The sequence below is a fragment of the Camelus bactrianus genome, chromosome 18 (assembly GCF_048773025.1).
Source record: "Camelus bactrianus isolate YW-2024 breed Bactrian camel chromosome 18, ASM4877302v1, whole genome shotgun sequence".
NCBI classification, from domain to species: domain Eukaryota; kingdom Metazoa; phylum Chordata; class Mammalia; order Artiodactyla; family Camelidae; genus Camelus; species Camelus bactrianus.
In genome coordinates, this window is record NC_133556.1 from 933,677 (window position 1) to 958,343 (window position 24,667).

General features: G+C 66.2%; 1 protein-coding gene across 1 annotated transcript in view; it reads right to left on the reverse strand.

Moving 5' to 3' along the window:
- Positions 1-2,336: 2,336 nt before the first annotated feature.
- INTS1 (integrator complex subunit 1) overlaps positions 2,337-24,667 on the reverse strand; it is a 29,134-nt gene continuing 6,803 nt past the window's right edge. The window contains exons 11-47 of the mRNA XM_074345513.1: positions 24,203-24,311; positions 23,397-23,517; positions 22,868-22,945; positions 22,125-22,282; positions 21,374-21,470; positions 19,079-19,170; positions 18,802-18,862; positions 17,872-18,069; positions 17,454-17,583; positions 16,941-17,120; positions 16,709-16,858; positions 16,227-16,406; positions 16,054-16,158; positions 15,094-15,261; positions 14,909-15,020; positions 13,721-13,882; positions 13,025-13,171; positions 12,722-12,820; positions 12,320-12,444; positions 11,567-11,821; positions 10,869-11,028; positions 10,468-10,608; positions 10,177-10,342; positions 9,965-10,088; positions 9,094-9,224; positions 8,666-8,753; positions 8,344-8,570; positions 8,033-8,156; positions 7,005-7,138; positions 6,457-6,649; positions 5,731-5,858; positions 5,334-5,446; positions 4,431-4,544; positions 3,604-3,674; positions 3,123-3,214; positions 2,908-3,017; positions 2,337-2,735 (exon numbers count right to left, since the gene is read on the reverse strand). Of these exons, the coding sequence (XP_074201614.1) occupies positions 2,620-2,735; positions 2,908-3,017; positions 3,123-3,214; positions 3,604-3,674; positions 4,431-4,544; positions 5,334-5,446; positions 5,731-5,858; positions 6,457-6,649; positions 7,005-7,138; positions 8,033-8,156; positions 8,344-8,570; positions 8,666-8,753; positions 9,094-9,224; positions 9,965-10,088; positions 10,177-10,342; positions 10,468-10,608; positions 10,869-11,028; positions 11,567-11,821; positions 12,320-12,444; positions 12,722-12,820; positions 13,025-13,171; positions 13,721-13,882; positions 14,909-15,020; positions 15,094-15,261; positions 16,054-16,158; positions 16,227-16,406; positions 16,709-16,858; positions 16,941-17,120; positions 17,454-17,583; positions 17,872-18,069; positions 18,802-18,862; positions 19,079-19,170; positions 21,374-21,470; positions 22,125-22,282; positions 22,868-22,945; positions 23,397-23,517; positions 24,203-24,311 (4,959 nt within the window). The 3' untranslated portion in view covers positions 2,337-2,619. The remainder of the gene's footprint in view (positions 2,736-2,907; positions 3,018-3,122; positions 3,215-3,603; positions 3,675-4,430; positions 4,545-5,333; positions 5,447-5,730; positions 5,859-6,456; positions 6,650-7,004; positions 7,139-8,032; positions 8,157-8,343; positions 8,571-8,665; positions 8,754-9,093; positions 9,225-9,964; positions 10,089-10,176; positions 10,343-10,467; positions 10,609-10,868; positions 11,029-11,566; positions 11,822-12,319; positions 12,445-12,721; positions 12,821-13,024; positions 13,172-13,720; positions 13,883-14,908; positions 15,021-15,093; positions 15,262-16,053; positions 16,159-16,226; positions 16,407-16,708; positions 16,859-16,940; positions 17,121-17,453; positions 17,584-17,871; positions 18,070-18,801; positions 18,863-19,078; positions 19,171-21,373; positions 21,471-22,124; positions 22,283-22,867; positions 22,946-23,396; positions 23,518-24,202; positions 24,312-24,667) is intronic.

Consider the following 24,667-nt stretch of genomic DNA (forward strand, 5'->3'; position numbering starts at 1 on the left):
CGACAAACAGAACATACAGACCCTGGGGAAGAAGGCACCTGACCCCGTGTGCGGGAAGGCTTCTCGGAGGAGGTGCCACAGGAGCTGAGAGCTGAGGATGGAGTGGGAGCCGGCACAGTGGACAGTGAGAGGAAGAGAGACCTGGGCAAAGGCCTCGTGGTGGGAGGGGAGGTGGCAAGCCTGGGCTTCAGCAGGGACACAACTAGGGACCTGAGCTGGAGCAGAAGCGTGGGGGCCCTGAGGTTCTGACTGGCCGTGCGCGTGGTACTTGCGGACCTCTACCTCTCGATAGCAGGGGCTCGTCCCGCCCTGTCGGGCGTTCAGGCCTGAGAGGCAGGCAGCCACTGGGGTCTGGAGCTGGGGCACAGGGTGCAGAGCAGGGACTCAGGCTCCCGGCTCACACCGTGTAGACGGGAGCAGGCCGGGTGAGACCCAGGTGAGGCATCGGGACCCTGGGGGTCCTCCCTCGGCCTGCACACGCCCTCACACTCACCCCGCACTCACGCAAGGCCGCGCCCCCGCCCGGCATCAGCTGGACCTCGGGCCCTTTTCCCCGTGGCCTTGGGCTGGGCGCAAGCCCATCTCCCCACACGAGGTGGGGCACAGACTCCTGCTCAGCGCCCCCAGGCTCCCATCCCAGCTGGTCACCCAGAGCCCGGAGCCCCCTCCTCAGGCCTCAGTTCCTCGTGTGGAACACAGAGACGGCCGGGCAGCGCTGACAGTGACAGGACCGTAGAGGAGCACTGCCCTGCCCACCTCCCCAAACCCCTCCCCCTCCCCCGTGCCGACCCGAGGGTCCCGCTGGCACCCCTGGCCAGGTAACGCTGCAGGGCCCAGCCTGGCGAGTGCGGGTTCTGTGGGTGCCGCCCACCCCCAGTCCCGCTGGGACGTCTGCCTTCGTCGCCTGAAGGTGACAGCAGTTGGGAGTCCCCTCGCCCATATGGCCAGCTGCCCTTTGTCCCTTCCCCACCCACCCTGTGGTGAGGGGAGGCCAGGCCTCAGTAGACAGAGCCCAGGCTGTGTCCCACCAAAGCTCCCTGGGGCCTCGGCCCTGACACGGGGGGAACCAGGCAGGAAGGGGCCCAAGGGCCCACCAAAGCCCGCCTCTGCCTGCCGGGCCCCTCACGGAGCCCAGGGCCGGGGGAGACACTCCCCTCCCCACCCTCCCACACCCGGGGGCCTGCGCTCCCCGCCCACAGCCCTGGGCGAGGCAGTGGCACTTCGGGTCACATGGGAGTCCCCGTGGCTGTCATCCGGGCCTGGCGGGCGGGGCTGTGGCACTTCCGGGCAGGGCACCCTGCACATGGTGCCCAGGCTGGGCGGCAGGTCTCAGGGCTGCACTCCAGCCCCCGGGGAGTGGCCATCAGGCCAGTTCCACGCGCCCCCTGACCTGGGCAGTAGGAGCCCCATGAGAAACAAGCCACATGGGGCAAGGGGTCCCGGGGCTCCACCCAGGGTCGGGCAGGACTCGGACACTGTGGGTCGTCACACAGGCAGCAGCATGGTGGCCGACGGTCAGGGGCTCAGGGACCAGGGAATCTGAGTGGTGGAAGCAGGAACCAGGGAGGAGGGAGGGCCTCGCGGCTCCCTGGCGGCAGGTGACTGTGGCCGACCAAGGGGCTCTGGGCTGAGGGGCACAGTCCTGTCCCCGAGGGAGTGTCTGCCCTCATGACTGAGGTTTCTAAGGACCTGGGTCTGTTTTCAACCACAGCGCCCCCTGGTGATCCTGATGAGGGGGACCCGGGCAGGCAAGGGACCCTGTCTGAAGGGACACAGGGGAGACGGGCACCTGCTGAGTGCTAGGCGCTCACAGGGAGCAATGGGAGACTGGGGGCGTCAGTGTGCGGGAAGGGACGGCTTCACTCTTAAAGCTGGGACACTGGCCTGGAGAAAGCAGCACTGCCTGGGGCACCCTGGGGCCCTCACAGGAGAGGGCCCTGCCCCACGGGGCCCCAGGCCAAGTTCTCTGGCGGAGCCCCCACGCCAGGACCCCACGCAGCTCTACGGCGGTGGGAGGGGTGGTAACGACACTGGCGGGCCCAGGCGCACCAGGTTCCTGGAGCACAGCCGAGGGTCTCGGGCCCTGCGGCCCGCCCAGGGTGGGAGGGGAGACTGGTCTGCCTGAGTCCTGACAGGCTGAGCCGCGGGAGACGCCCAGCAAGTCCCTCTCGCCCTGGTGCCCGGCACCTCTCCTCCCGATGTGGCCAGAAGGCGGAGCTGATGGGCGGCAGGGAGGAAGGGGACCCTCATGTGTCCACACGGACACCCCACTATGCCCGCCTGGGAGCAGGCTGGCCCAGCAGACCAGGGAGGCAAACTACACCAGCAGCCACGTAGGGAGTTCAGGACGTTTAATCTGAAACCAGCCCCAGCCGTGATTCGCCAGGACACGAGAGTCTCCTCCCAGCCGGGCTGGGCCCTGTTACCCTGCAGGCAGGACAGCCTCTGGGGCAGGCGGCCCTCCCAGACTGCTGGCCGGGGGCACCGGCCGTGGCTCTGAGTGCTGCCCCGCCTGACCCTGGGGCGGTTCCTCCCCTCCTGGAAGAGGCCACCGCTGGACCAGAGGCCTCCGGGCTCGGCTGGGCACCCTGGCGGGCATGCAGTTGGCCAGGCGCAGGCTCACATCACGGCCTCCATGTGCAGGACCCTCAGGGCCTCGGAGATCTGGGCGCTGGTGTCCACCTGGCCGTACATGCCCACCAGGAAGGCCCGGTGCAGCAACACAGCCGCGTGCTCTGCGGGACAGACGAAGACCCTGTCAGGCCACGCAGGCCTGACAATCTGGCCGTGGTGGCCAGGTCATCACGTGGCTCTGCAGCCTCTGGCCCTTTCCCGAGAGCCTAGCCCTGGGGCCTGAGGGCTCTGGAGGCACTGGGTGCTGGGCGGGCGGGGCGGGGCGGGGCTCACCTTGGCAGAGGAGGGTGTACTCCGGCAGGTTCCGGAGGGCCGTCTGCGCCACCTCGAAGTCCCGGCTGCCCAGGCAGTACATGAACGTGGGCAGGAAGTCGGCCGCGATGCTGAAAGAACCACGTGCTTGGTGGGCATGCCAGCCCTGGCCAAGACCCCGACTCCGCCCCGGGGGCCCAGGCTGTTGCCGCCGGACAAGGTGACGCCGGGCTCACCTGGGGTTGTTCTGGACGGAGCGCAGAGCCAGGCTGAAGGCCAGGCTGCGGCAGGACTCCTCGGCGGAGCCCATCAGCCGCTGCAGGCTGGTCTGCGAGGGGAGTGGGGGTGTCAGCGGGGTGACTCTCCCACCCAGCGCTCAAACCCTCAGCCTCAGGCCAGCCTCTGACAGCCTGTGGCCACAGCAGAGAGGGCCGTGGGAATCCCACCCCCCAAGGCCCACCCCCTCCCTGGGCTCTGGGACCTCAGCACCCATGAAGCAGCGTGCCCCAGTTCCAGGCCTGCCTATGAGCACCTGGGGCACGGCCGACTTGACACACTTGGTGCCCGCCCCCCAAAGCCCAGTCGCTGAGGGCCCTGCGGGGTGGCGGCAGGAACAGGGGCCCCACGTGGCTTCATTCTCCCATCCCGGGCTCTGCATCGCACCCCAGGTCCTCCCAGCATGTGGCGTGAGCCTCACACACACCCCAGCTCCCTCACCGAGAAGAAGCCCAGGATCTCGGGTCTCCGTCGGGACATCTCGTCCACATCGCTCAGAGCCTCCAACAGATCTGTGCCAGGCGGGGGGCTCATCAGGGCTGGACCACGGCCCCGGCGCCCTGTCCACCATGCAGCCCGGGGGCAGGAGGGGTGGGGGCCAGGGGCCAGGCAGGGACCCTGGCTCCCCGGGTGCATAGGCCTCCTGGGACCTCCACACCACCCTCAGCGCCTGCTCAGGCCCAGGAGCCCCAGCTCCTCTGGACGGAGCACACCAAGGTTCTCCAGGCTTCCCAGCTCCACCAGGCCCCCAAACCTGGGTGCTGACTGAGAGGGAAGTTTTCAGAGGTGTGCACTCCTGAGCCCCTTTTCCAGTAGGTCTGAGGGGCCCAGGTGCCTGCATTTGTGCCAGGCCCCCCGGGTGCATTGTCCCTGGCCAGCCTGAGCCACGCTGCAGACACACGGCCCTGCCCCAGGCACTGGTGGCCACTCGGGCCCTCAGCTCCCCCGCAGAAGACCAGGGGTTGTCGGCCAGGGCACTGCTGGGCCTCTCTTCCCCCGTGTCCACGGGGACTCCGGGGGTCCCCCAACACTACTGTCCAGTAGAACAGTGCCCCTGGCCTCCAGCCCCTGCTTCTTCCTCTAACAGCTTCTCTGCCCGCACCCCTCCTGCAGCCTGGCAGGTGCCCTGCCCTCTCCTGGCTGCCCCAGCAGGAGACACCTGGACAGCCTGGGTCGCAGTGGGATCCGAACACCACAGGAACAGAATGGGAGGCTACTGCCCACCACAGGGCTGAGCTGGCCTGGGGGAGCCAAACCCCCAAACTCACCCTCGACCGTCTGGCCCCGGGAAAGCCTCTTCATGTAGGGGGCCATCTCAGCTGCAGTCAGAGGGGTGAAGAGGGAGACGCTGACCAGAGGCAGGGAGCCAGCAGAGCCCTCGTCTGCAAGACAGGAAGCCAGTGCCGTCAGGCTGGAGATGAGACAGCCCACCCCAGGTATGCCATCCACAAGGGGCCTGGGAGGAGGTGCGCCCGGGGCAGCGGCCCAGGACACACTCAACACTGAGGGACACCTTGCTGAGCAGTGCCCAGAATCACAGGAGACCCCCGGAGACGCGGCCCCCGTCCCAGGCTGAGCACAGGGCCTGCGACACCAGGGGTGCTCGATGAACGCGGTGAACGAGGAGCCTGCTGGGGGCGCCTGGGAGACTGCGCTTTCCTCCTGGGCTTCGCCTGCTGCTACTCCTTCCTGGGCCCACGTGCCACCCGGGGAACGTGGCTGGCAACCTTCCCTGTGCCGCTCGGGCGCACAGCAGGTGCTCAATGAAGTCGCCTGGCACAGGGCACCGTGCTCCGCGTGTCCACAGGCAGCCAGGAGTTCCGCTCAATACATGTGACTCAGCAAAACTGGGGCAGGATGGCCGTGAAGGGCCAGCAACGGACCCAGGCCCGTCACTCAGCTCGTTCACTCATCCACCAACGGCCCCGCTGTGGGTGCCAGGTCACCACTGGGCTGTAGAGGCCACAGGATGGAGACGGGGGACAAGGACAGAGGACAGGAGGACGTGGCTGGCCTCCCAAGGACAGAGGGGTGCTGTGTGGTCACACTGGCCACAGTGCCACTCGGTGCTTCGTGTATGCCATGGACTTGGGACCAACGATGCCCCAGGGACACCCAGGACAGCCCAGCCTGCCGCCCCTTCCCAGAGGAGCTCCGGGCCCTGCTCTCACCTTCGCCCTCCTCATCCAGGCCTCGGTCGGCCCTGCCATCCCTGCTGGGAGGGCTCAGACCTGCCAGAAGCGACTTGAGCATCATCAGGTCGCTGCTGTCAAAGGACAGGTCACTGGGGGAGCAAGGTTCTCTGTGAGGACCACGCCGCAGGTGGGAGGCAGGCGGGGGTCCATGGGGAGGGGCTCGTGGGGCGTCCCTGGGGCCACGGGAGGGAGGCGGGGAGCCAGCTCAGAACAGCCCTGGTTCTGTGTCCAGAGCCGGGTGCCGCGCCTGGCCCATCCCTGCTGTCCTGGGGCCCCCACGCTGCAGGTGGCATCCTTCCCACTGCCACGCCCCTCCCGGCAGCCCCTGGCGGGACCCTCGCCGGCGAGAAGCCTGGGCTGGACGCGCACTCACTGGAGCGCGTCGGAGTGTTTCTGCAGGAAGGCGATGGCCGCCGGGGCGTTACAGGTGATGTACTTGTGGGTGAACTGCACGAACTTGTTGATGAAGGGGGCCAGGTGGCGGGAGGACTTCCTGTAGTTCTGCAGAGAGAAGCCAAGCGAGGGGACGTTCAGAGCAGAGACCTCATGGCGAGCGCACCCTGGATGCCCTGGCACGCTGCCTTCTGCTGGGCAGCACGCTAAGGTCCCAGAGGATCAGAGGTGGCCTTGCCCCTTGTGAACCCTGAAAAACATGGGGTCTCCCAGGCACGTGAGCAGCGGGGAACCTTCCCGGGGTGAGGCTGCCAGGCAGGGGCCCTCCTCTGCAGGGTCCCAGCAGCGCTGGGAAGCCCCGCAGCCACTGTCTGCCCTCACCCAGCAGCCCTGGGTGGAGGGGAGCGGACCCCCCAGCCCTGGTTAGAAAGACCAGGCCTGCCAGAGCCATGGGAGAAGGGGGGGCCGAGATGAATGGTAAGTGGGTTCAGAATGATGGGGGGCAGGGTGGGGGGTGGGCTGAGAAGGGCGCAGGGAGAGAGACGAGGCCACGTGTCCCCTGAGGTCCCGGCCCCTGTGCGTGGCCCACGCCCTAGCCGTGGTGTCCAAAGGGCAGGGGCCAGCAGAACAGGATGGCCTTCCCTCTCCCCTAGAGCCCAGGCTGGGCAGGTGGGCGGGTGGGCGGTGGGGCGGGGGCAGCACCCACTAGGAGCAGGCGGACGAAGGAGAGCAGGCAGTCCCACAGCGCCCCCTGGTGCTCGCTCTGGAACACGTGCGGCTGCAGCAGCTCCAGGACGCCGAGTACGTGTAGGAAGAAGCTCAGGTGGTTCTGCTGCCGGAACTCCTGGAAGTTGAGGTGCGTGCGGCCGTGGAGGAGAGCGGCGATCATGGGCAGGTGCCTGGGGGCGACGCGAGAATGCTGGGTCCTGCCTCCCCCTCCCCCACCCAGAGAGCCGACACCCCGGCCCCACGAGCTTCTCCTCGCTGACAACCCCAACTGAGCATGTGGGGCTGCCGCCTCTGCATCCCCCTGGTTCTGGGCCACTCAGAGGCCCCTCCCGCCGAGGCTCGGCTTAGGGAGTTGCCAAGGGCCTCGAGCCCCTGCGAGGACCAGCTTCTGGCCACAGAGCGCATTCCTGAAGGGGCACCTGGAATGGAGGCCCGCTCCAGGCTAGGGCAGGAGGGGCACCCGCCCCCGAGCTTGGCCCGGGGCCATCCCCAGAGCCCGCAAAACCACCGGGCCGCAGGCAGTACCTGAGCAGCAGGAGAGGGTGGGCCACGGCCAGCTTCCGACAGGCCATGTTGGCGTCCGCCACTCGGTTCTCAGACGCCCGGGAGTCACTGGTGTCCGCGAGGAGGATGATAAAGCGGTGGATGAGGCCGTCCAGCTGGGAGGAACGGGCGGTCAGAGCCGAGGGCCGCCGTCGTGCCCTGCCTGCCCCCACCCCTCCGAGTCTGCTGCCCGCCGCTGCAGGGGCTACAACAGGACTCGCTGTGCAGGGGCGGACCCCTGGAGCCAGGGTCCCCAAACCCCTTGGGACCCCCATGGTGACCCAGAGAGCTGCCCCCAGTGCTTCCTGGCGCTTCTGAGGGTCAAACAGGCCGCAGCTGAAGTTCCCAGCCAATCTCAACACATAGTGTGTGCACTCAGCCTCTCCCCACAGACAGAGGCAAAGGCGCTCGGTACCAGAGCCAAAACCACTCCACGTGGGGAAAACCAGCCACACAAATACAGCATAATTTCAGCGTGTAAGACAACACGTGACACACAAAACAGAGGGAACCAGCTGCAGAGACGTCCGCATCCCTCCCATCCTGGGAAGCAGGGCCGGGAAGCGGGGCCGGGGAGAGCCCCCGCACCACGGTGGGCGGGCAGTGGGCAGGCTGGTCCGCCGCGGACCTGAACTGCACTGCCGGGGGGCCCACTGACGTGCAAAGACAGAGAGGGGCGGCCTGGGGCGGGAGGCGCAGCACCGCCAGAGACACGCCACCCTGGCTGTCATCACACCTCGTGGCCTGCTGTGGGGCGAGGGGGATGTGAGCCGGCACCTGCCCTGCTCTACTCCACACCCAATTACTTTAAGAAGGAAAGCTTGTTACCAGACCTTCCAAGGGGTCGGACAGGCAAAGGTGGTGGGGCAGGCGCTGCCCTCGGACACGCCACCACCACTCGCCAGGTTCCTATGGTTTTTAAACCCGAGATAAAGCGCTTCTCCATCTCTCAGTTGGGGTTTCCACTTCTAGAGAACCGGAGCAGCCTGCTAAGCCCCAGTGGACCTCACCTTGCATATGCTGCTGCCGGCGGCCCCCTCGCTGTGCAGCAGGACCTCAGGCACGGGCACCCGGAGCTCCGGCCGCTGTAGGTAGAGCTGGACCAGCAGGTCCTGGCAACACCTGCCCAACACGCTGGAACAGACCAGATGTGGGGTTGCTGTGGGCGGTGCCCAGGGCTGGGCGGTGGGCTTCTCGGCAGGGGCTCCAGGCCCGCCACCGGCCCGCCTCATGCCCATGGTGATCACGTCTGAGGGGCACCTGTGGTCACACAGGCGAGAGGACAGGGTGGGGCTCCTGAGCCCGCGGGGCAGGCCCTCACCTGTCGCCCCACTGCTGGATGCAGCCCGTCAGGTGTGCTGCCACCTTCCTGACGCTCTGGTCCTCCCCGCGGCAGCAGCTGAGCAGCAGGGGCAGCCGGGCCTGCAGGAGGCCGCAGGCGCCGGCGTCCCCGTCCTGGCTCCGGGCCTCTGCCTCTGCCAGGACCAGCTCCACCAGGCCAACGAGCTCCGGGGCCCGCACCCGCAGCGCCAGCTCCTCCCGCCGCCTCTGCAACCATGCACCCGCCAGTCAGCCCAGGCAGGGCGGGCTCGCATCACCTGCCACCCACTCGCCCTGTGGGTGGGGTGCGCCCCGAAACCTGCCTGAGGGGTGCGTTGGTCCCGCCCCTGCCAGACCCGAGGGACGTGGATGCAGGCCCAGAGGAAGTCCAGGGAGGCCGAAGGGTCGAACCTGCAAGGAAGCCAGGAGCCCGGGCGGAGCAAGGCAGACGGGATGGGGCGGGACAGCCCTGCCAGTGGGAATGGACGTGGGCCCCCACTGACCGCTCTGCGCCTCGTGTCGGCCCTGCCCACCCCCCGCAGCATAGCGCAGACAACGGAGGTCGTGTGCTCCAGGGCAGTGGGTCTGGCTGAAGAGCCCTTGGTCCCTGAGGAAGCCAGGGAAGGGCGCTGGGTGGGATGCTCCGGGGCCCCCAGCTGCTGTCTGCACTCGGTGCCGGAGGAGCCCCAAGCAGGGTGGCGCCGGCCGTGAGGCCGAAGGAGCAGACCTGGGGGTTAGGGGAGGGCCTCACCTCTGATCCCGGGCCTTGCCCAGCAGGACGTGGATACACTGGTGCAAGGTGGACCAGCTGGACTGGTGCGTGAGGAGGGCCAGGAGGTAGGGTCGGAAAGACGGCACCTGGGGGCCAGGGTGGCCTTTACCCTGCGGAGGGAGGAAACCTGGGATGGTGCCCGCCGGGCGGACCGGCTCTGCTGACCAGGGTCAGTGCACAACAGCCCACCTGAGCTGCCACAAAGCAGGGGACGGGTCCATCTTGAGGCAGAGCTGGGGCTCCTGCCTGGTGGGCAGCACTGGCTGCCCAAGTACCACCTGGCACGGCCGGTCACTCCAAGGTTAAACACGTGCTGAACTGAATCAGCTCCTCAGAGATGAGGAAATACATTAGCAAAACACAGGTTGCAGGAGCACATGGGCGGGTTGGGGGGCGCGGGGACGTGACCACCACTCCCGCACACACAGGCCCGCCGGCATGAGACGAGAGTGCACAGCCTCATCCCGGCCATCCACTCAGTGTCTCTGCCATGGACTGATAAGCAGGGGTCACCCCCGCCACCCCTGCAGAGCCCTGACGTGGGCTCCAGCCCCCTGGAGGACCCCACTCCTCATCAGGGGGTTCTGGGCTCCACTCTTGCTCCTGCCAACCGGCGCCTCCTGGCCTGTGAGGACCTGCGCCCACAAAGTACCGACCCCACTCCTTACCGCCTGCCCCAGAGACCGCGTCTGGCCAGTTGTGCTGACAGGCTTAGAGGAAACAAGGGGCTCATCTGGCTGATGAGAACCAGGCAGAGGACTCTGCTAGAACCAACAGGGAGAGCCTACCCTCCCCATGGGGGTGCCGGAGGAACACGTGGCTCAGAGCATTGTGTGGCGGCACAGCCCACCTTGCCCCGGGAGAACAGGAGCCTCTGCTGCAGATCAGGGCAGCTGCTGATCACCTCGGGGTCCAGCATCTCCAGCCAGTCAACAAGGAGCCCCGAGCAGGGTCCCAGCCGCAGGGCCTCCAGGCTGAAGGGAAGGAGGGGCGGGCTAAGGCGTGGCCAGCCCAGTGTCCCCTGGGCTGCCCCTCAGTCCGGCCGCCACCCCCCCAGCTCACCTGCAGCTGCCAGAGTCCTGCTTCCCTGGGGGCTCCTCCTCCTGCAGCAGCAGTGAGCTCACCACCGCCACAGGCCTGGAGGCCGGGAAGGTGGAGGGGGCGGAGAAGAGGGCGGCCAGCAGCTCCTCCAGGTGAGGCGACCTCACCTCAATCAGACCTTGGAGGACTACAGGGGACGGAGGGGGCACCCTCAGACCACCTGACTCCAGCACAGATGCCCCACCCCTACAGGCCCGGCTCTGTGCCGAGCGGCATGGCCGGGGGTCTTCACCACGCCAAGGGCCCAAGTACCTTTGCTGACGAGCTCGGGCTCCACCTCACACTCTTCCCCAGACCTGAGGGTGGCGACGACCGCCCGGACGGTGGAGCTGACCACTTCCGGATCCCCGCGGAAAGTCAGGGCCTCCGTCAGGTGCAAAAACCCACTTCGCACTGCCGGGGGGGGGGGGGGGGGGGCGGGGGCGGGCGGGGCCTCCGTGTGAGCCACCAAACTCCCGCCCATCCGCCCTGTCCAGGGCCGGGGTGGGTGACTCTCCTCGGTTACGCGTTCACTTTCCTCCCCCAGGAGCCCCCCAAGCCCCGACCATCAAACCGCTCAGCCACACGCACGCTGCCGCCGCCCCCGGCCCCTCTGCACTAGCGGTCTCCTGGACACAGCGGCGGACAACCGGGAGCCCCCGCCCGGCCCTCACCGTCACTGATCCTGCGTCGAGCGGAGTACTGGGTGGCGAACAGCTTGAGCTGGGCCTGCAGGGGCCCGGGCTCCACGGCGGGACTGTCCAGCCACTGCAGGGTCTGCATAAGCACTTTGAGGAAAAGGGACGAGAAGCCGGTGTCCTGGGGCACACAGCGCTGGGGACAGAGGGCAGCACAGCTCAGGAAAGACCACAGGCCCAGGGTAGCCGCTCCACCTGCCACTCAGCAGGGCCCCTGCTGCCCCCCAAACTCGCAGAGATCCTTTCAAGCCCCACTGCCTGTGAGCTGTCCTGTTTGCAGCTTATTCTCACACGGTTCAGAGAAAAGGCTAAAGAATGAAGCACACACATGCAAGCACGAGTGACAGAACACACTCACGCCAAGGAGCAGATAAGGACGACGTGTCAGAGCTGCTGAACCCAGCGGTGGGGATGCAGCGAAACCCTGACCCCTCCTGCCTTGTTTGCGGGAAGTTTCTGTGACAGAGAGATGGGATCTACCCCAGACCCACAGCAGAAGTTCCTCCTTTCACTTAGGGGTAAGAACGGAGGTCCCAGGACAGCGTCAGGACACCGTTGGCCAGGACCCAGGAAGGCCTGACCACAGAATGCACAGGCCTCAGGGGGGCGGGGACTGGGGACAGAGGCCCTGGCTGTGCACACCGCCCAGGCACAGGGCGCTGCCGAGGCCCCACCTGGTACTGGCAGAGCAGGCGCATCAGGGGGCAGGCGAGGAAGTGGTGCCGGTGCATGGACATCACCAGGGCCCCGGCGTGCGGGGAGCTGAGCAGAGTGGCGACGGCCTGCAGGAGGCGCACTGCGACACTTGGCACCTCGGGGCTCCCCTGGCGGACTCGTGCCAGCTCCTGACCCAGAGCCTGCTGTAGCGCAAGGGCAGCAGGGCGGGCGCTGGAGCTTGGCCACCGCGGGCCCGGGCTCAGCGGGAAGATCTGGGGAAGAGGGGGCAGTCAGAACCGCGTGGCCAGAAGGTAGGGGTGCTCAGCCTTCCCAGAGGAGGCCTCCTCACCCTGCCTCGACCTGCCAGGGGCTGCCCAGTCCCCACCAGACTCTCCCAGGGGGAGTCGGTTGGGGGCCAAGGACTCCAGAAGGGCCTGCAGGGGACACAGCTCCGGGGTGAGGCAGCAGATGTGCCCCTGACCCTACAGATTTTGGCTTCTCCATTCGTACTACACCGATACTGGCCTCGGGTAGGGGACAGTGGGGACGGGCCTGGGCCCAGGACACTGTCTGTGGAAGAGCGTGTGTCCACGTGTACACCTGAGAACACTGCACGCACACAGTGCGTAAGTGTGACAGCGTGAACCAGGGCACAAGTGCTCTGCAGTCAGTGCCCCCGTGAGAAGGGGTGAGGACGGTGCAGAGAGGGCCCCCGGCTGGGCTCCAGGGTAAGACCCCTCTCTGCAGGCAGGAGGGCAGGGGTCCCGTACCTGCAGAAGCATGCTGGCCAAGTCGTCCTCGGGGCCGAGCACCCGCACCTGAGTCACGGCCCGGGTCCTGCCCTGGCCCGGCGGCTGCTCGGGGCTGCCTTTGGGTTTCGGCACCTCTGCACTGTCTGCAGGGATGGAGGAGGGGGTGTCAGCTGGAACCTCTTCCTGGCCAGTTTCAGCAGGAGCCACGCCAACCAAGGCCAGTCTCGCCGGGGGGCCCACCGCCCGGGGAGGAGCCCGCTCACAGGCCCTGCGGAGGGGCTGACCCCTGGGACCCTGGCCTCACACAGGCCTGCCGAGGCCCATAAGGAGAGGGCTGATAAAGAGGTGCTGGGACACTGCCGGCGGCAAGCGTTTCCTGAGCAGCGTGCGCGAGTCGGGGGGGGGGGGGCTGGCTGCTACCTCGCCGGGCGGGCAGGGCGGCTGTGAGCAGTGAGTGGAAAGTCTGGCCTCCGGACGCCCCTCGTTCGTGCTGAACCTCCACCAGGTGAGCCATGTAGTCTGTGAAGCAGCAACCGGGGTAAACACAGGCCCTACAGGAAGGAGAGCTCTCCTCCCCAGAGAAACCTACAGTGGGGGGACACACCCCAGGCTCCACCACCGGCCCCGCACCCTCTAATCTCCGAGGCACAGAGACCTGGGCAGCTGGACAGGTGCCCCAGCGTGCCCCCAGCCCGGCCCCGCCCCTGCGCGGCCCGCCCTCACTCTTATCCATGATGTTCTGCTCCAGGGTCTGGGGGTCGTGGGCCACCGCCTGGTCCAGGTACTGGAGCAGCTTGCTCATGCTGGACACGGGGATGCCGAAGGACTGCACGAACAGCAGCAGCTGCTGGGGCTCCAGGTCCTGCAAGGCTGAGGGCACGGCCCCCTCAGCAACCCCAAGGGGAGGGGCCGCGGCCAGCCCTGCGTGCCCTCCCGCTGGACCCCAGCTCCCCGGGGTCAGCGGCAGCTCCCTACGCTCCGCCTCCAGGCTCCTCCAAGCGTGTCCTCACTGCGCTCCCAGGTTAGCCCTCCTCCCCCGCCAAGCTGCGTCCCAAACCACCTGGCCTGCCGCCCCGCGGGGTGCTGCTCCAGCCCCTACGGGTGCCCCCTCCTTGCTACGGGCCACCGACACCCCCCCACCAAACCAGCTCAGAGGCCCCAGCCCTTCCCTGCTTCCTTCCCAACTCTAGGACTGCTTGCTCTTGGTCCCTCCTCTGGCACTGGGCCCTCCCACCTGACCGCTGGGGCTCACGGGCAGGGTCAGTGCAGGCCCTGGGCCCTCCCTGGCAAGCTGACAGCTCTGTAGAGTCTGCTGAGTAACAGACACCCCGGAACCCACAAGAGGCCCCGAGCTGTCCTCCCTGCCAGAACACACACACCCCGGCCGGCTCCTGGCCTGGTCTGGGCCCCCGGCTGTACCAGCGTCCACCAGGCGCGGGACCTCCGAGCGGATCATGCGCAGCTTCAGCCAGTCAGGCAGCAGAAGCGCCTCCTCCGACGTGTCCACCAGGAAGGCCGTGGGCAGGGGCTTCTTCTCCGGGAACCAGATGTCCAGCAGCGCCCGGAACTCACCGTCACCAGCTTCGGGAGAGAACACACGGTGGGCTCTGTGAGGCCTTCCCAGACCTCAGTATCCAAGGGGCCCCAGCCACACGGACGGCTGAAAGCCAAGGCTGGGAGGGCCCAGCACGTCTCAGTTTAGAAGGCGGTCCTGGGCTTTGGAGGAACGGGGAAGGCTCCACTGAGGGCCAAGCGCACCCACCCGCCCGAGGATTTGTGCGGGTAAGTAACTTGTCTAACCCTCGTAACTGCTGCCTCGCCCCACCTCATGGTGGAGAAGGTGACGGCAGAGAAACTGGCCAGGCCGCCCAGGGGACTGCATGTGGCCCGGGCCGCACGCTCTCTGGGCTCTGTGGGCTCGGCTGAACCAGCTCCTTCCAGCGCTTGGGCTCCACCAAGTCCCGGAAAGCCGACAGGCCAGGCGGCACCAGGCCAGCCCCCCTCACCACCCACAGCTCGCAGAGTCCTGGCAGGGGTCACCTTCCCAGCACAGCCCACAGGGCACCAGTCCCAGCAAAGGGTCCCAGCCTCCCCACCACTCCCAGATACGAGTGAGTGGTGGAGCTGTCCGCAGCGGTCAGGACGGTGGATGACAGGAGGGAAGGCTGCCGGAGGATCCCCCGGCTCTGGACACAGCCCACAGCCCACAGCCCACAGCCAGCGAGTCGAGGGCCACACCTCAAGGCCTGTGGAGAGGACCTGGACCTCACTGCCCTGGCCCCAGGGTTCCCTCAACTGGGCAGCCCCCCGCAGACACCTCCACCTCCAGAAACTGCCATCTGCCAAGTGGCTGGGCCCAAAGAGTAAGGAGCAGGCATGGAAGGCGTCTGGTGCCGACCACGTGCTCCCAGTGATGGGACAGCATGGGGGCCAAGGTGGCAGGAGTGTGCAAACCACCGGCCTGTCCACCTGTGGGGCAGCAGTACATGAGGCCCCGTGTGGGGATCTCACGTGCTCCCTGGGGTGCACTCAGACGGGCATGGGAGGGCATCCACCTCCACTCTGCGGGAGACCTGGCGCCCCCACCCCTGCCTGCGGGCTGCTCACCGCGGGGTGGCCCCAGCGTCAGGAGGATGACCATGGCGTGGACCACCAGGATGTGCATGGTGGCTGTCTCCCCACTGGTCCAGCGAAGGAAGACCTGGTCCTGTGACTCTGACTGGAAGGGGAAAAGGGGTGAGCAGGCCGAGGCGAGGACCCCGAGGGCCTGGGCTGCCCGACCGCCGCCGTACCCAGCTGTAGACCTCCTCGCCCTCCTTGCTCTTGCGCATGCGCTGCACATAGCGGGAGAAGATGGCCAGCAGGGCGACCAGCACGGCGTCCGACTCGGCGCTGCAGGAGCGCTTGGAGAAGAGGTGGGACATGACAGTGGAGCGCTCCACGACCAGCCGAGCCACGTCCTGCGGCAGGGTGGGGGGCGTGGCATCAGAGGGCTCCCATGCTCTCTGCATCCCACCCGGTGCAGCTGCCACACCCGCGGGGACCCCAGCTGCACAGGGCCACAGACAGCCAGGCTCCCTGGGAGGGACGGCGGCATGGAGAGGGCGTGAGCCACGGGAAGCGCGGGCGTTAGCCCTGAGCGGCAGGAGTCCAGGTTTCTCAAGACCCAGGAGGAAAGGCTGTCTGTAGGCAGCAGATGCTGTGTATTTGAGCCCTGTGGCTGGGATGCGGGGCAGGGATGCAGGGCAGGCCAGCCCCTGGACCAGTCAGAAGAGCAAGACCTCAAAGGCCCCGAGGCCTGGGCTTCTCTCATTGTCCGGTTCCAGGAGAGGAACCCAAACTCAGACAGGTCCCCCTGCCCATTGACCTTTGTCCTCTGCCCAAACCCTCGTGCCCTCCACTCGTCCATTCCGCAGGAACCCTGTCACTGTCGGCCAACAAGTGGGCAGGAGAGCAAGGTCAGAACCAAGCTGACCAGGAAAGAGCAGGACAGAAGAGGTAACGGGCATGCACCCAGCTCACAGCGCCCTGCCCAGAGGGACCCCGTGGACCCCTGCCGCAGAGACTCCTGGGTTGGTCCCCCGCCCTCCCAGAGCCCAGAGTGACCAGAGCAGCACCTGCGTCTCCTGCCCTTAACCCCTGCTCTGGACAGGTCACCAAAAAGGCAGCCGGGCACTCAGAGCCCACAGTCAAGATGCAGCCGTCTGCCCTGACCAGGCCTGGCCACTGAGTCCCCCCGCCCCGCCCCTCACCAGGGCCAGGTCGCTGTGCTGGCCCTGCTCCTCCACGGGCGTGTGCTGGGACAGGTAGACCAGGTAGGCGCTGATGGTCTGCGGGTCGGTCTCCATGTGGATGGCCTGGGGAGAGGGCTGTGTGAGCGCGCCCCAGGCAGTCGGCCTGCCCCGCCCCCGCACAGCGCCCTCACCTGCTGCAGCGCCAGGGCGGTGGTGGTTCTCACACTGTCGAACAGGGGCAACCTGGGCAGGTCCCGCAGCAGCCACTGGTAGCCCTGCAGCGCATCCGTGTCCCCCGCGTCCTCCTCCAGGGGCGGCTCCTTCTCCTCCCTGTCGCGCAGGCTGCCCTCCGAGAGCACCAGGGACAAGCCCTACAAGCAGACAGGCGCCGGGCCTCGCCCCTGTGCCCCTGGCTCCCTTGCAGCCCCAGGGCGGGGACGCAGCAGGAGGGCTCCCAGCCACTCTCAGGACGGGCCGCCCGCCACCACCCAGGGAAGCACCCCCAGGCGAGAGGGAGAGGCTCTGGTTCTCGCAAACTTCACTACCGTTTCCCCTCCAAGCGCGAGTCAGCTAGAACCACCACCCAGGTGGGAACGAACACTCGCTTTGACAAGAGAAGAGAGGCCCGGGCAGGGGAGGGCAGGGGAGGGCAGGGGACCAGCCGCCGAGTCACCTTCATGGCCAGCACCCTGGAGGCCACCTGGGAGGAGCCGAGGCGCCGCAGGAAGTAGTCCAGCACCTCACACGTGGTCTGCTCGTCAGCCTTGGGGCCCAGCAGTAGGTCCTGCAGGCGGCCCAGGAGCTGCCGCTGCTTCTGTTGCCTCTGCAGGGGCGAGGGGGACCTTCAGGCGGGCCTCCAGGGCCGGCGGGGTGGGGGCGAAGGCAGGGGAGGGGCGGGCACCCACCTGCCACTTCTTGGCCTTCTGCTCTTTGCTCTCGCTCTCCTCCTCCTCCTCCCCAGAGGCGGGGTCGTCGGCCGCATCGTGCAGCAAGAACTCGCACAGGCACTGCACAGGCAGCACATCCAGGGAGCCCTCGCTGGACTGCACCAGGTCGGCCAGCCAGGGCATGGACTGCGAGGAGGCCTGGGTGGGGCGGCGACACGGCTCTCTCCAGTTCAACCTGCCGCAGTCCCTGCGGACCCTTCTGCCTGCCCTCCCGCTGGGAATCCCAAGGCAGCCCGGAGTCCCACTTGCTCAGCCCGCCGGCCCCCTGTGGGAGCAGCACATGGTGCCCCATAGCGGCCGTGGGGGCGGGCATCGTCTGCACACGGAGAGGCCAGTGGTGTGTGTCCCTCGCCCCCTGTGTGCCGTCCTCTGGCTGCGGCTTCAGTCAACACCAGGGCCCACTGACACCTGAGGGTCCCTGCCTGCCCTCCCCAGGGCCCAGCCCCTGGGGACCCGCCCCCCCGGACTCGCCTGTCTCTGAATGATGTTGAGCAGGAAGTCCGGGTTCCGGCTGCGACACAGCAGGTGCCCAAGGCGGAGGGACTGGTTGAGGCCTTTCACCTGGTCCAGGATGTGCGGGGGTGGCCTCCGGGGGGGCCCTCTGCAAATCCCAGGGACACGAGCGTGTCAAAGCTGTGAGTGCAGCGCCCCTCAGAGACGATGGCAGGTGGGTGAGGGTGCATCTGCAAGTGGCTGGCCGTCCTCCCGCCTCCCCCAGCCCCGCTGAGGAGGCTCCCGGCTCCACCCCAGGGCTGACCGCCCTGGGTGGACACGCAGGCCAGCGGCCTGGGGCTGGGGCACCAGGCCTCTGGGGGCTGCTCCTCCAGCCTTGGCCCCCACCCTCCGCCTGCCCGTCCACGCTCAGCCCCGCGGGCCATGCGGGGCCTACTGGGGGTCCAGGCTGGTGAGCTGAGACAGGAGGAGACTGCTGCTCTCGGTGATGGTCTGCTTGGTGGAAGCAGCCGCCAGGTGCCCCTCGAAGGCCAGGATCTCCTGCTTCTCCCGCTGAGAGATCTGCAGCTCCCGGTTGACCATCTCAGTCCGGGTCTCCTCGTCCGTTAGGGTGCACGGCGGGTAGGAGTAATTGCTGGGGCCAAACAGGAGAACTCGTTTCCGCACCATCAGACGCACTTAGGGTGGGGGTCAAAACTCATGACAGCACCCCTCACCCAGTGCACAGCACAAGCCCTCAAGTGGCAGGGGGTACCCGGGGTTGGGGGCGGGGGGACATCGGCAACGTGGTCACAGTCAGACCTCAGAGCCCACGCCCAGCTGCCCCCTCCCTTCACACGACAGCATGCAGGCTGCCTCTGACATCAGGCTGACAGGCTGACACGGTCAGGATCCTGGACCCAGAGCGGCGACCAACCAGGATGCCCACACCACGGTCCCTTCCAACCAGCCACACAGCCCAAGGCACACAGGGCATCCCCAGGCTGACTTGGGACTGGACTACTCTCAGTCTGAAATCCAGTCTAGTTTCCTGTGATGGCTACCCTCTAGGGGCTGTCCTTAAGCCCCCAAGTCAGTTCCTGGGTCAGAGAGAGGACGGCTGGCAGAGATACAAGGGAGCAGAACTTCCGTCCCCAGCCTCAGGCCACGTGCATCCAGTCCCTGCTCTCATAGGTGTACACACACATACACACACGCTCCCTGCCCCGCCCTGGCACGGGCAGAGACCAGCGCTCAGCAGACAGACTCAGAAACCAAAGCCACGACAGGAGGAGGCCGGGCAGCACAGAGAAGGGAGAGGCCTCAGGGCAGCCGGGCCCCCGCTCCCAGCGCTGTGCCTGTGGCCCCGCAGCCGCGAGCCGCTTACTTGGTCATCACCATCTCCATGAGCATCTTCAGCGTGGGGTACTCCTCCCAGGCAGCCAGGCCTAGGGGGCAAGGGCACAACACGTGGCAGCTGGGGCACAGCACTCCTGCGTGGTCACCCGCTGGTCCCTGGGGCCGCTGGCCTGAGAGCCACCCCTGCCCAGCTCATCATCCAGGCCCCAGCCAGGCTCTGCTCCAGGTCCTGACGAGCAGGATGCCCCAGAGGAGGAAAGGTCAACAGCAGCCAAGGTGACCACAGCTGGCCAGAGGGGGCTCACCAATGTTCTCCGGGTTGAAGGCGGCAACAACCAGCAGGAGGGGCCATGCCTTCCAGTAGAGGGTGGAGATGGCGAGGTTCGGAGGCTGATACCTGAAACACAAGGTGTCCACAGCTCGGCCTGCCACACGTGGTCAAAGAGAGGACTCGGTCTGGGCTAGGGGGCAAGGCGCAAAGAGGTTGGCCAGTGACCACCTCACAGGCCATAAGGTCGGTAGCTCCCCTCTGGGACTGCTCAGAGCCTGCCCCAGGGACCGCACCCCAGCTCCGAGCTTCTGGCCTCAGCCTCCCGCCTGTGAAACGGGAACGTGATAAAGTAGTAGCGCTCGATAGCGTTAGTCATCGTGACTGTCCTTCACATCAGAAAGCCAGAAAACGCCCCAGCACCCACCCACACGTAACCGTAATGACAGCCAGAAGTCACGCAGGTCGCAATCACGATTAAGGCACAGCCTGTGCAGATGATGAAACAGGAAGCGGCTAAGCGGTTGTCAGAAAGGAGGACACAGATCAGAGACACCGACTTGGCAGCGCTCCCCGACCAGTCCCAGCTGGCTGTTCTGTGGACATCAGCAGGACGACCCTAAACTTCACATGGCGACACAAGGACCCAGAAGAGCCAAACTGATCTTGACAAAGAGCAAAGTGGAGGACTCCCACTTTCCAAGTTCAAAAGCCCAGCACAACGTTCCAGCAACGAAGACTGAGGCAGGAATGAGGACAGGTATGCAGGTGAGTGAGTGCAGCTCAGAGTCCAGCACAGACCCGGGTGCTGCAGGTCAGCTGACGAGCGACAAGGGTGCTGACCTTTAACAGGGGGCGGTCGCTTCAACAGCGATGCTCGGACAGCCAGGCACCCGCGGGGAAGGATGAAGTCGGGCCACACCTCCCACCACAGACCAGTAAACTTAAAACGGGTAACAGACTAAGAGTCAGGACGTACACTGCAGGATTTTTAGCAGAAAACACAGGAGCAGGTTTGTGACCTTAGATGCGGCAATGGTTTCTTAGACATGACACAAAAACCCAAGAAACCGAAGAAAAACAAATCAGACCGTATCAGGATTAAAACCTTCTGTGACCCAATCGACTGTGCTTCAATAAAATACAAAATTAAAAAAAATGCAGAAACTGAAAAAAAATCCCAAAACAAGCAAAACAAAAAAACCCCAGCAACCTTCTGTGTCTCAAAGGGCCCTGTTGAGGGATCTGCCTGCAGATCACAGATGTAACGATCTTGTGTCCAGAATGTTCAAAGAGCTCTCACGACCCAACGAGCATTCAAACCACCCCACGTAAAACTGGGCAAGGACCTGAGCACATTTCTCCACAGCACACGTTCGAACGGCCCACAAGCACGAGGACAGACCCCCACTACCACCGGCATCAGAGAAACGAAGTCAACGCCAAGACGGGCTGCCGCGGCACACCCACTAAGCTGGCCGAGGTACAAACGCCGGGCGATCAGCGTGGGGAGGAGGGGAGTCGGGGCCTCCGACCCGGGCAGCTCCTCCGAAGATTAACACGCGAGCCGGCAATTCTACTCATGGGAGTCCCCGCGAGAACTGAGAAGGCACGTCTGCTCAGAAGCGGACCCACGAGTTCCCAGCAGCACTGTTAACAGCGGTCAGAGTGGAAGCAGCCCAAGTGTCAACCAACTGAGTGGATGGACAAAACTCGGGGCGTCCACACGGCGGCACGGTACTCGGCCACAAAGGGGGATGAAGCAGATACAAACTGCAACATGCGTGGACCCTGAACACACAGTACTCGGTGAAAAAAGCCGGTCAAACCTCACAACTCTAATTACACACAACTTCCAAAAAAGTCAGATCCACAGGGACTGAGCTGACGAGCGGTGTCGCGGCTGTGTGTGGGGGTGGGGAGGCAGGCGGAGAGTAACGACCAGTGGAGCGGGTTTCTTTAGGGGGACGATGTTCTAAACTTGCATAACCCTGTGAACGAACTAAACACACTGAGTCACAAACTTTGAACGGGTGGAATGTGTGAGAATTGTATCCATAAAGTGGTTGTGGAAACAGCATAAGCTCACTGGTGTCTAGGAAACACTATGAGCGTGTTAACACACACAGGAAAACGGAGCTGAGTGATGGAGACACGGAAAAGGGCAGAATTCAGGACACCAGGCCTTGGGTCGTCCACCGAGCAGCCTGGCCTCGCAGGGGTCCGCAACAGCCTCCGGGAGCCGGGGTGTGGGGAGCCAGGAGGGCGCCAGCCCGAGTGGGCAGAGGCCGGGAAGAGGGCGTCCTGTGCCCCGGGCCGGGGGGCTCCTTACCCCGGGGGCAGCTGGATGTTCTCCGGGTGGTGGTAGGTGCACAGGTTCAGGACGGCATCGATCAGCTGGATCCGCTCCACCTTCAGCACTTCCACATCTGAAACCCAAGAGCCACCCAAGAGCAGGTTCCTTCAGTGGACGTCGATGCCCAGGACTCGGGACATGGGACGTGGAGAGCAAGGAGACCAACACAAGCAGATGGAACGCAGAAGACACGCAAGGAGGTTCAGATGCCGCTGAGCCAGCCTGGGGACACAGAGGCTCCTCCCACCCTGTGGTGCTGGCTGGGTGGAGAGCAGGCAGGACTGTGGGGCAGAGCAGCCTGGCTGGCACTGGGAAGGGCGGGGACATGGGGACACGTGGTCTAGAGCAGAAGCGCTGGGGCCAAGGCGGGGAGACAGCGAGCTCAGGTCAGGGTAGGCCCTAGCCGCCACGTGAGGGCTCAGGTCTGGGCCCGTCGGCCGCTCTAGGCAGGGGACTGCTCTCCGCAAGGTCACTGAGGCAGAAGACAACCCCATGCTGAAGATCAAGCACAAGCCCCCGGTGAACCCCGAAACTGTGTGAGGCCGCTACCCAGGACACCCGCACTGCCCGATGCCTGGAGCTGTCAGGCCTGCAGGGAGGATGGTATGAGGTGCAGCCGAAACCAGGCTACGCAGAGGCAGGTGTGGCTTCTGCAGGGGTGGGCAGAGGGGCCTGGTGGCGGGAGGCTGTTCCCTGTGGGCAGCAGGCCCACACCCGAGACCCTCACCATCCGCCTGCACAGCTGCAGCCCGCTTCACCAGGTGGTCGGCCAGCTCCATGGCGTCAGCAGGGCCGAGCGGGAGCTCCCGCGACAGCCCGATGACCAGGATGCGCATCAGCGTGTCCTCCAGGATGGGCACCTCCGAGCACAGGCGGAGGAAGAAGCTGGGGGCAGAGCAGGCACAGGCTGGGCCCTTGGGCACCCTCTCCACACCCGCAGGCACTCCCCAAGAGGAAATGCCTCAGCTCCGCTTCTGTCAATGCAAGGGGGTGGCCGCCCACCCCCCCATGGTCACCTGTCCCCGGCACCTGTGTGGACTGGGCTCCACCATCCCAGGACGAACGTGAGATGGTGCCTGGCCCTCAGAGGCTCACAGGCCAGCCTCACCCACCACACTGGGACACAGGTGGGGGTGAGGTGAGCCAGCTGGGTGGGCAGCAGGGCCCAAAGGGGGGACAGACAGGAGCCACATCTGTCAGAGGCACAGGGCAGGGGAGCCCTGGCTCAGGAGACAAAGCCACGACACCACTCAGGGAGGGAGGACAGCTGCTTGGAAGCGAGGAGGGGGCGGGGCGCGGGGGACTCCCGGCGGTGGAAGTGGGGAGTCCCTGGGAGAGTGGAGGCGACTCTGCAGTGACCCCTTGCCTGCCTGGGGTTTGTGGGGTGGGACAGGAACGGGACCACCAAGACCAGATGCGGGCCCTGGGCAGGCTAACCCTCCCCCCTCACACTGGACAGCAGGGACGCACTTGCGGTCACTCTCGGGCGGCCAGTTGTCCCATTTGTAGTACGTCTCTGGCTGCTCTGTGAAGAGCACCTTGTGGAGGCTGCCGGGCAGGGAGGGCTGTCAGGGCTGGTACCCAGGCTCCCCCCGCCCATTAGCTCCCAGACAGACGTGCGTCTCCCACGGGCTGGGAAGCCGCGTGTGTGAGACTGGCTGCCTCCTGAGCTTGAGCACCGCAGCACCTCTGGAGAGCGTGCAGCCCTCGCGACAAGGCTGGACGCTGGCGGGTGACAGAGGCCCCCCCAGGGGGCTCCCACTCCCAGCCAGACGGGACTCCGCCTCCCCTCCACGAGAAGGCCCTGCCTGGGGCTCTTGACGCACAGGAGGGACACTGCCGCCCACAGGCACCTCCGGCAGTGGAGGGGCTGGTGTCAGCCGGTGAACAGGGTGGCTTGTCCCCTGTGAGGTGAGCCCTGTCACTCGTCACCATCAGCCCAGGGAAGCAGCTGCCTGTCCTGCCCAGAGTCCCCAAGCAGAACAAAGCCGGGCCGTACCAGTGCACATAGTCCTTGGGGGCGAGTTTGCTGATCGAGGGGACGACGGTGTGGAGCCACCAGACAGCGTCCCGCTGGATTGCAGCGATCTGGTTCTGGAAGGAGCGCAGCACCTCGAGGTCTGAGAGGGACGGGAGGGTCATGGCGCGCCCACACGGCAGCTGGAGGGTCTAGTTCGACGCCAGGGGCAGGGAGGGCAGCCTCGGGGCACAAGCAACCTGCCCATCTGCAGGTCAGGGGGGCAGGCCGAGGCGGCACGGGCCAGCTCTGCTGGGACGATGCTCAGCGAGCCCCAGTCACCCTCACAGGCGAGGACCACGTGTGAGGCCGACACCTGATTTCAGGTGCTGCCGCTCCAGCCATTGCTCGGCCACACCCTCATCAGGATCAGTAACGACCCAGAACAGGCTGACTTCAACCCACTTCCCTTCTCCCCCCGCCCCCTGGGCCGGAGAGCCACGAGCCCGAAAGGCTGACGCAGTGGCGCCAGGACTCCAGTGAACAAGTGACCTGGGCAGAGAACGGCGGCGGCCCAGGCGGGAGAACAGGGCACAGTGGCGTCTCTAGGGCTGTGCTGTGGGAGCGCCCTCCCGCCCCTGCCGGGCCTCGGGGATGCCACCGCCCCCAGCCCCAACCCCAGCGGAGTCCAGCCTGCCTCCCCGCCCCTGCCGGGCCTCGGGGACGCCACCGCCCCCAGCCACAACCCCAGCGGAGTCCAGCCTGCCTCCCCGCCCCTGCCGGGCCTCGGGGACGCCACCGCCCCCAGCCCCAACCCCAGGCGGAGTCCAGCCTGTCCAGATGCTCACTCTTCTTCTCTCCCTTGTCCCAGGCGACGCCGGCCTCCTTCACCTGGGCCGTGATGCCCAGCATCATGGACACGGCCAGCACGTCCGTGATGTGTATCACAAACCGCTCCTGCAGGCGCAGCATGGCCAAGCTCAGTGGGGTTCACGTCCCGAAGTGCCCAGAACCATGAGGCCCGGCCCAGGCCCCCAGAACACAAGCAGCTGGGACGGGAGAACACTAGGCAGGAGGTCTTAGGACCAAGAACCGCTGGCAAAAAAGCCAGGTCAGGCCACAGGGAGGTGGTTCAGCCAACAGCTCCCAACTAGAGGCCCACCACACAGGGCTGACTGCAAACTCGCCCGCATGGCAGTGGAGGTCTCTGCGGTCCGCACCAAGTCCTCCCCTCCTACAGCACCTCCCACCGCCCCCAAACCCACCGTGAAACCCACTCAGGGCTGACCTCCTGTCTCTCTGGGCACCATCTG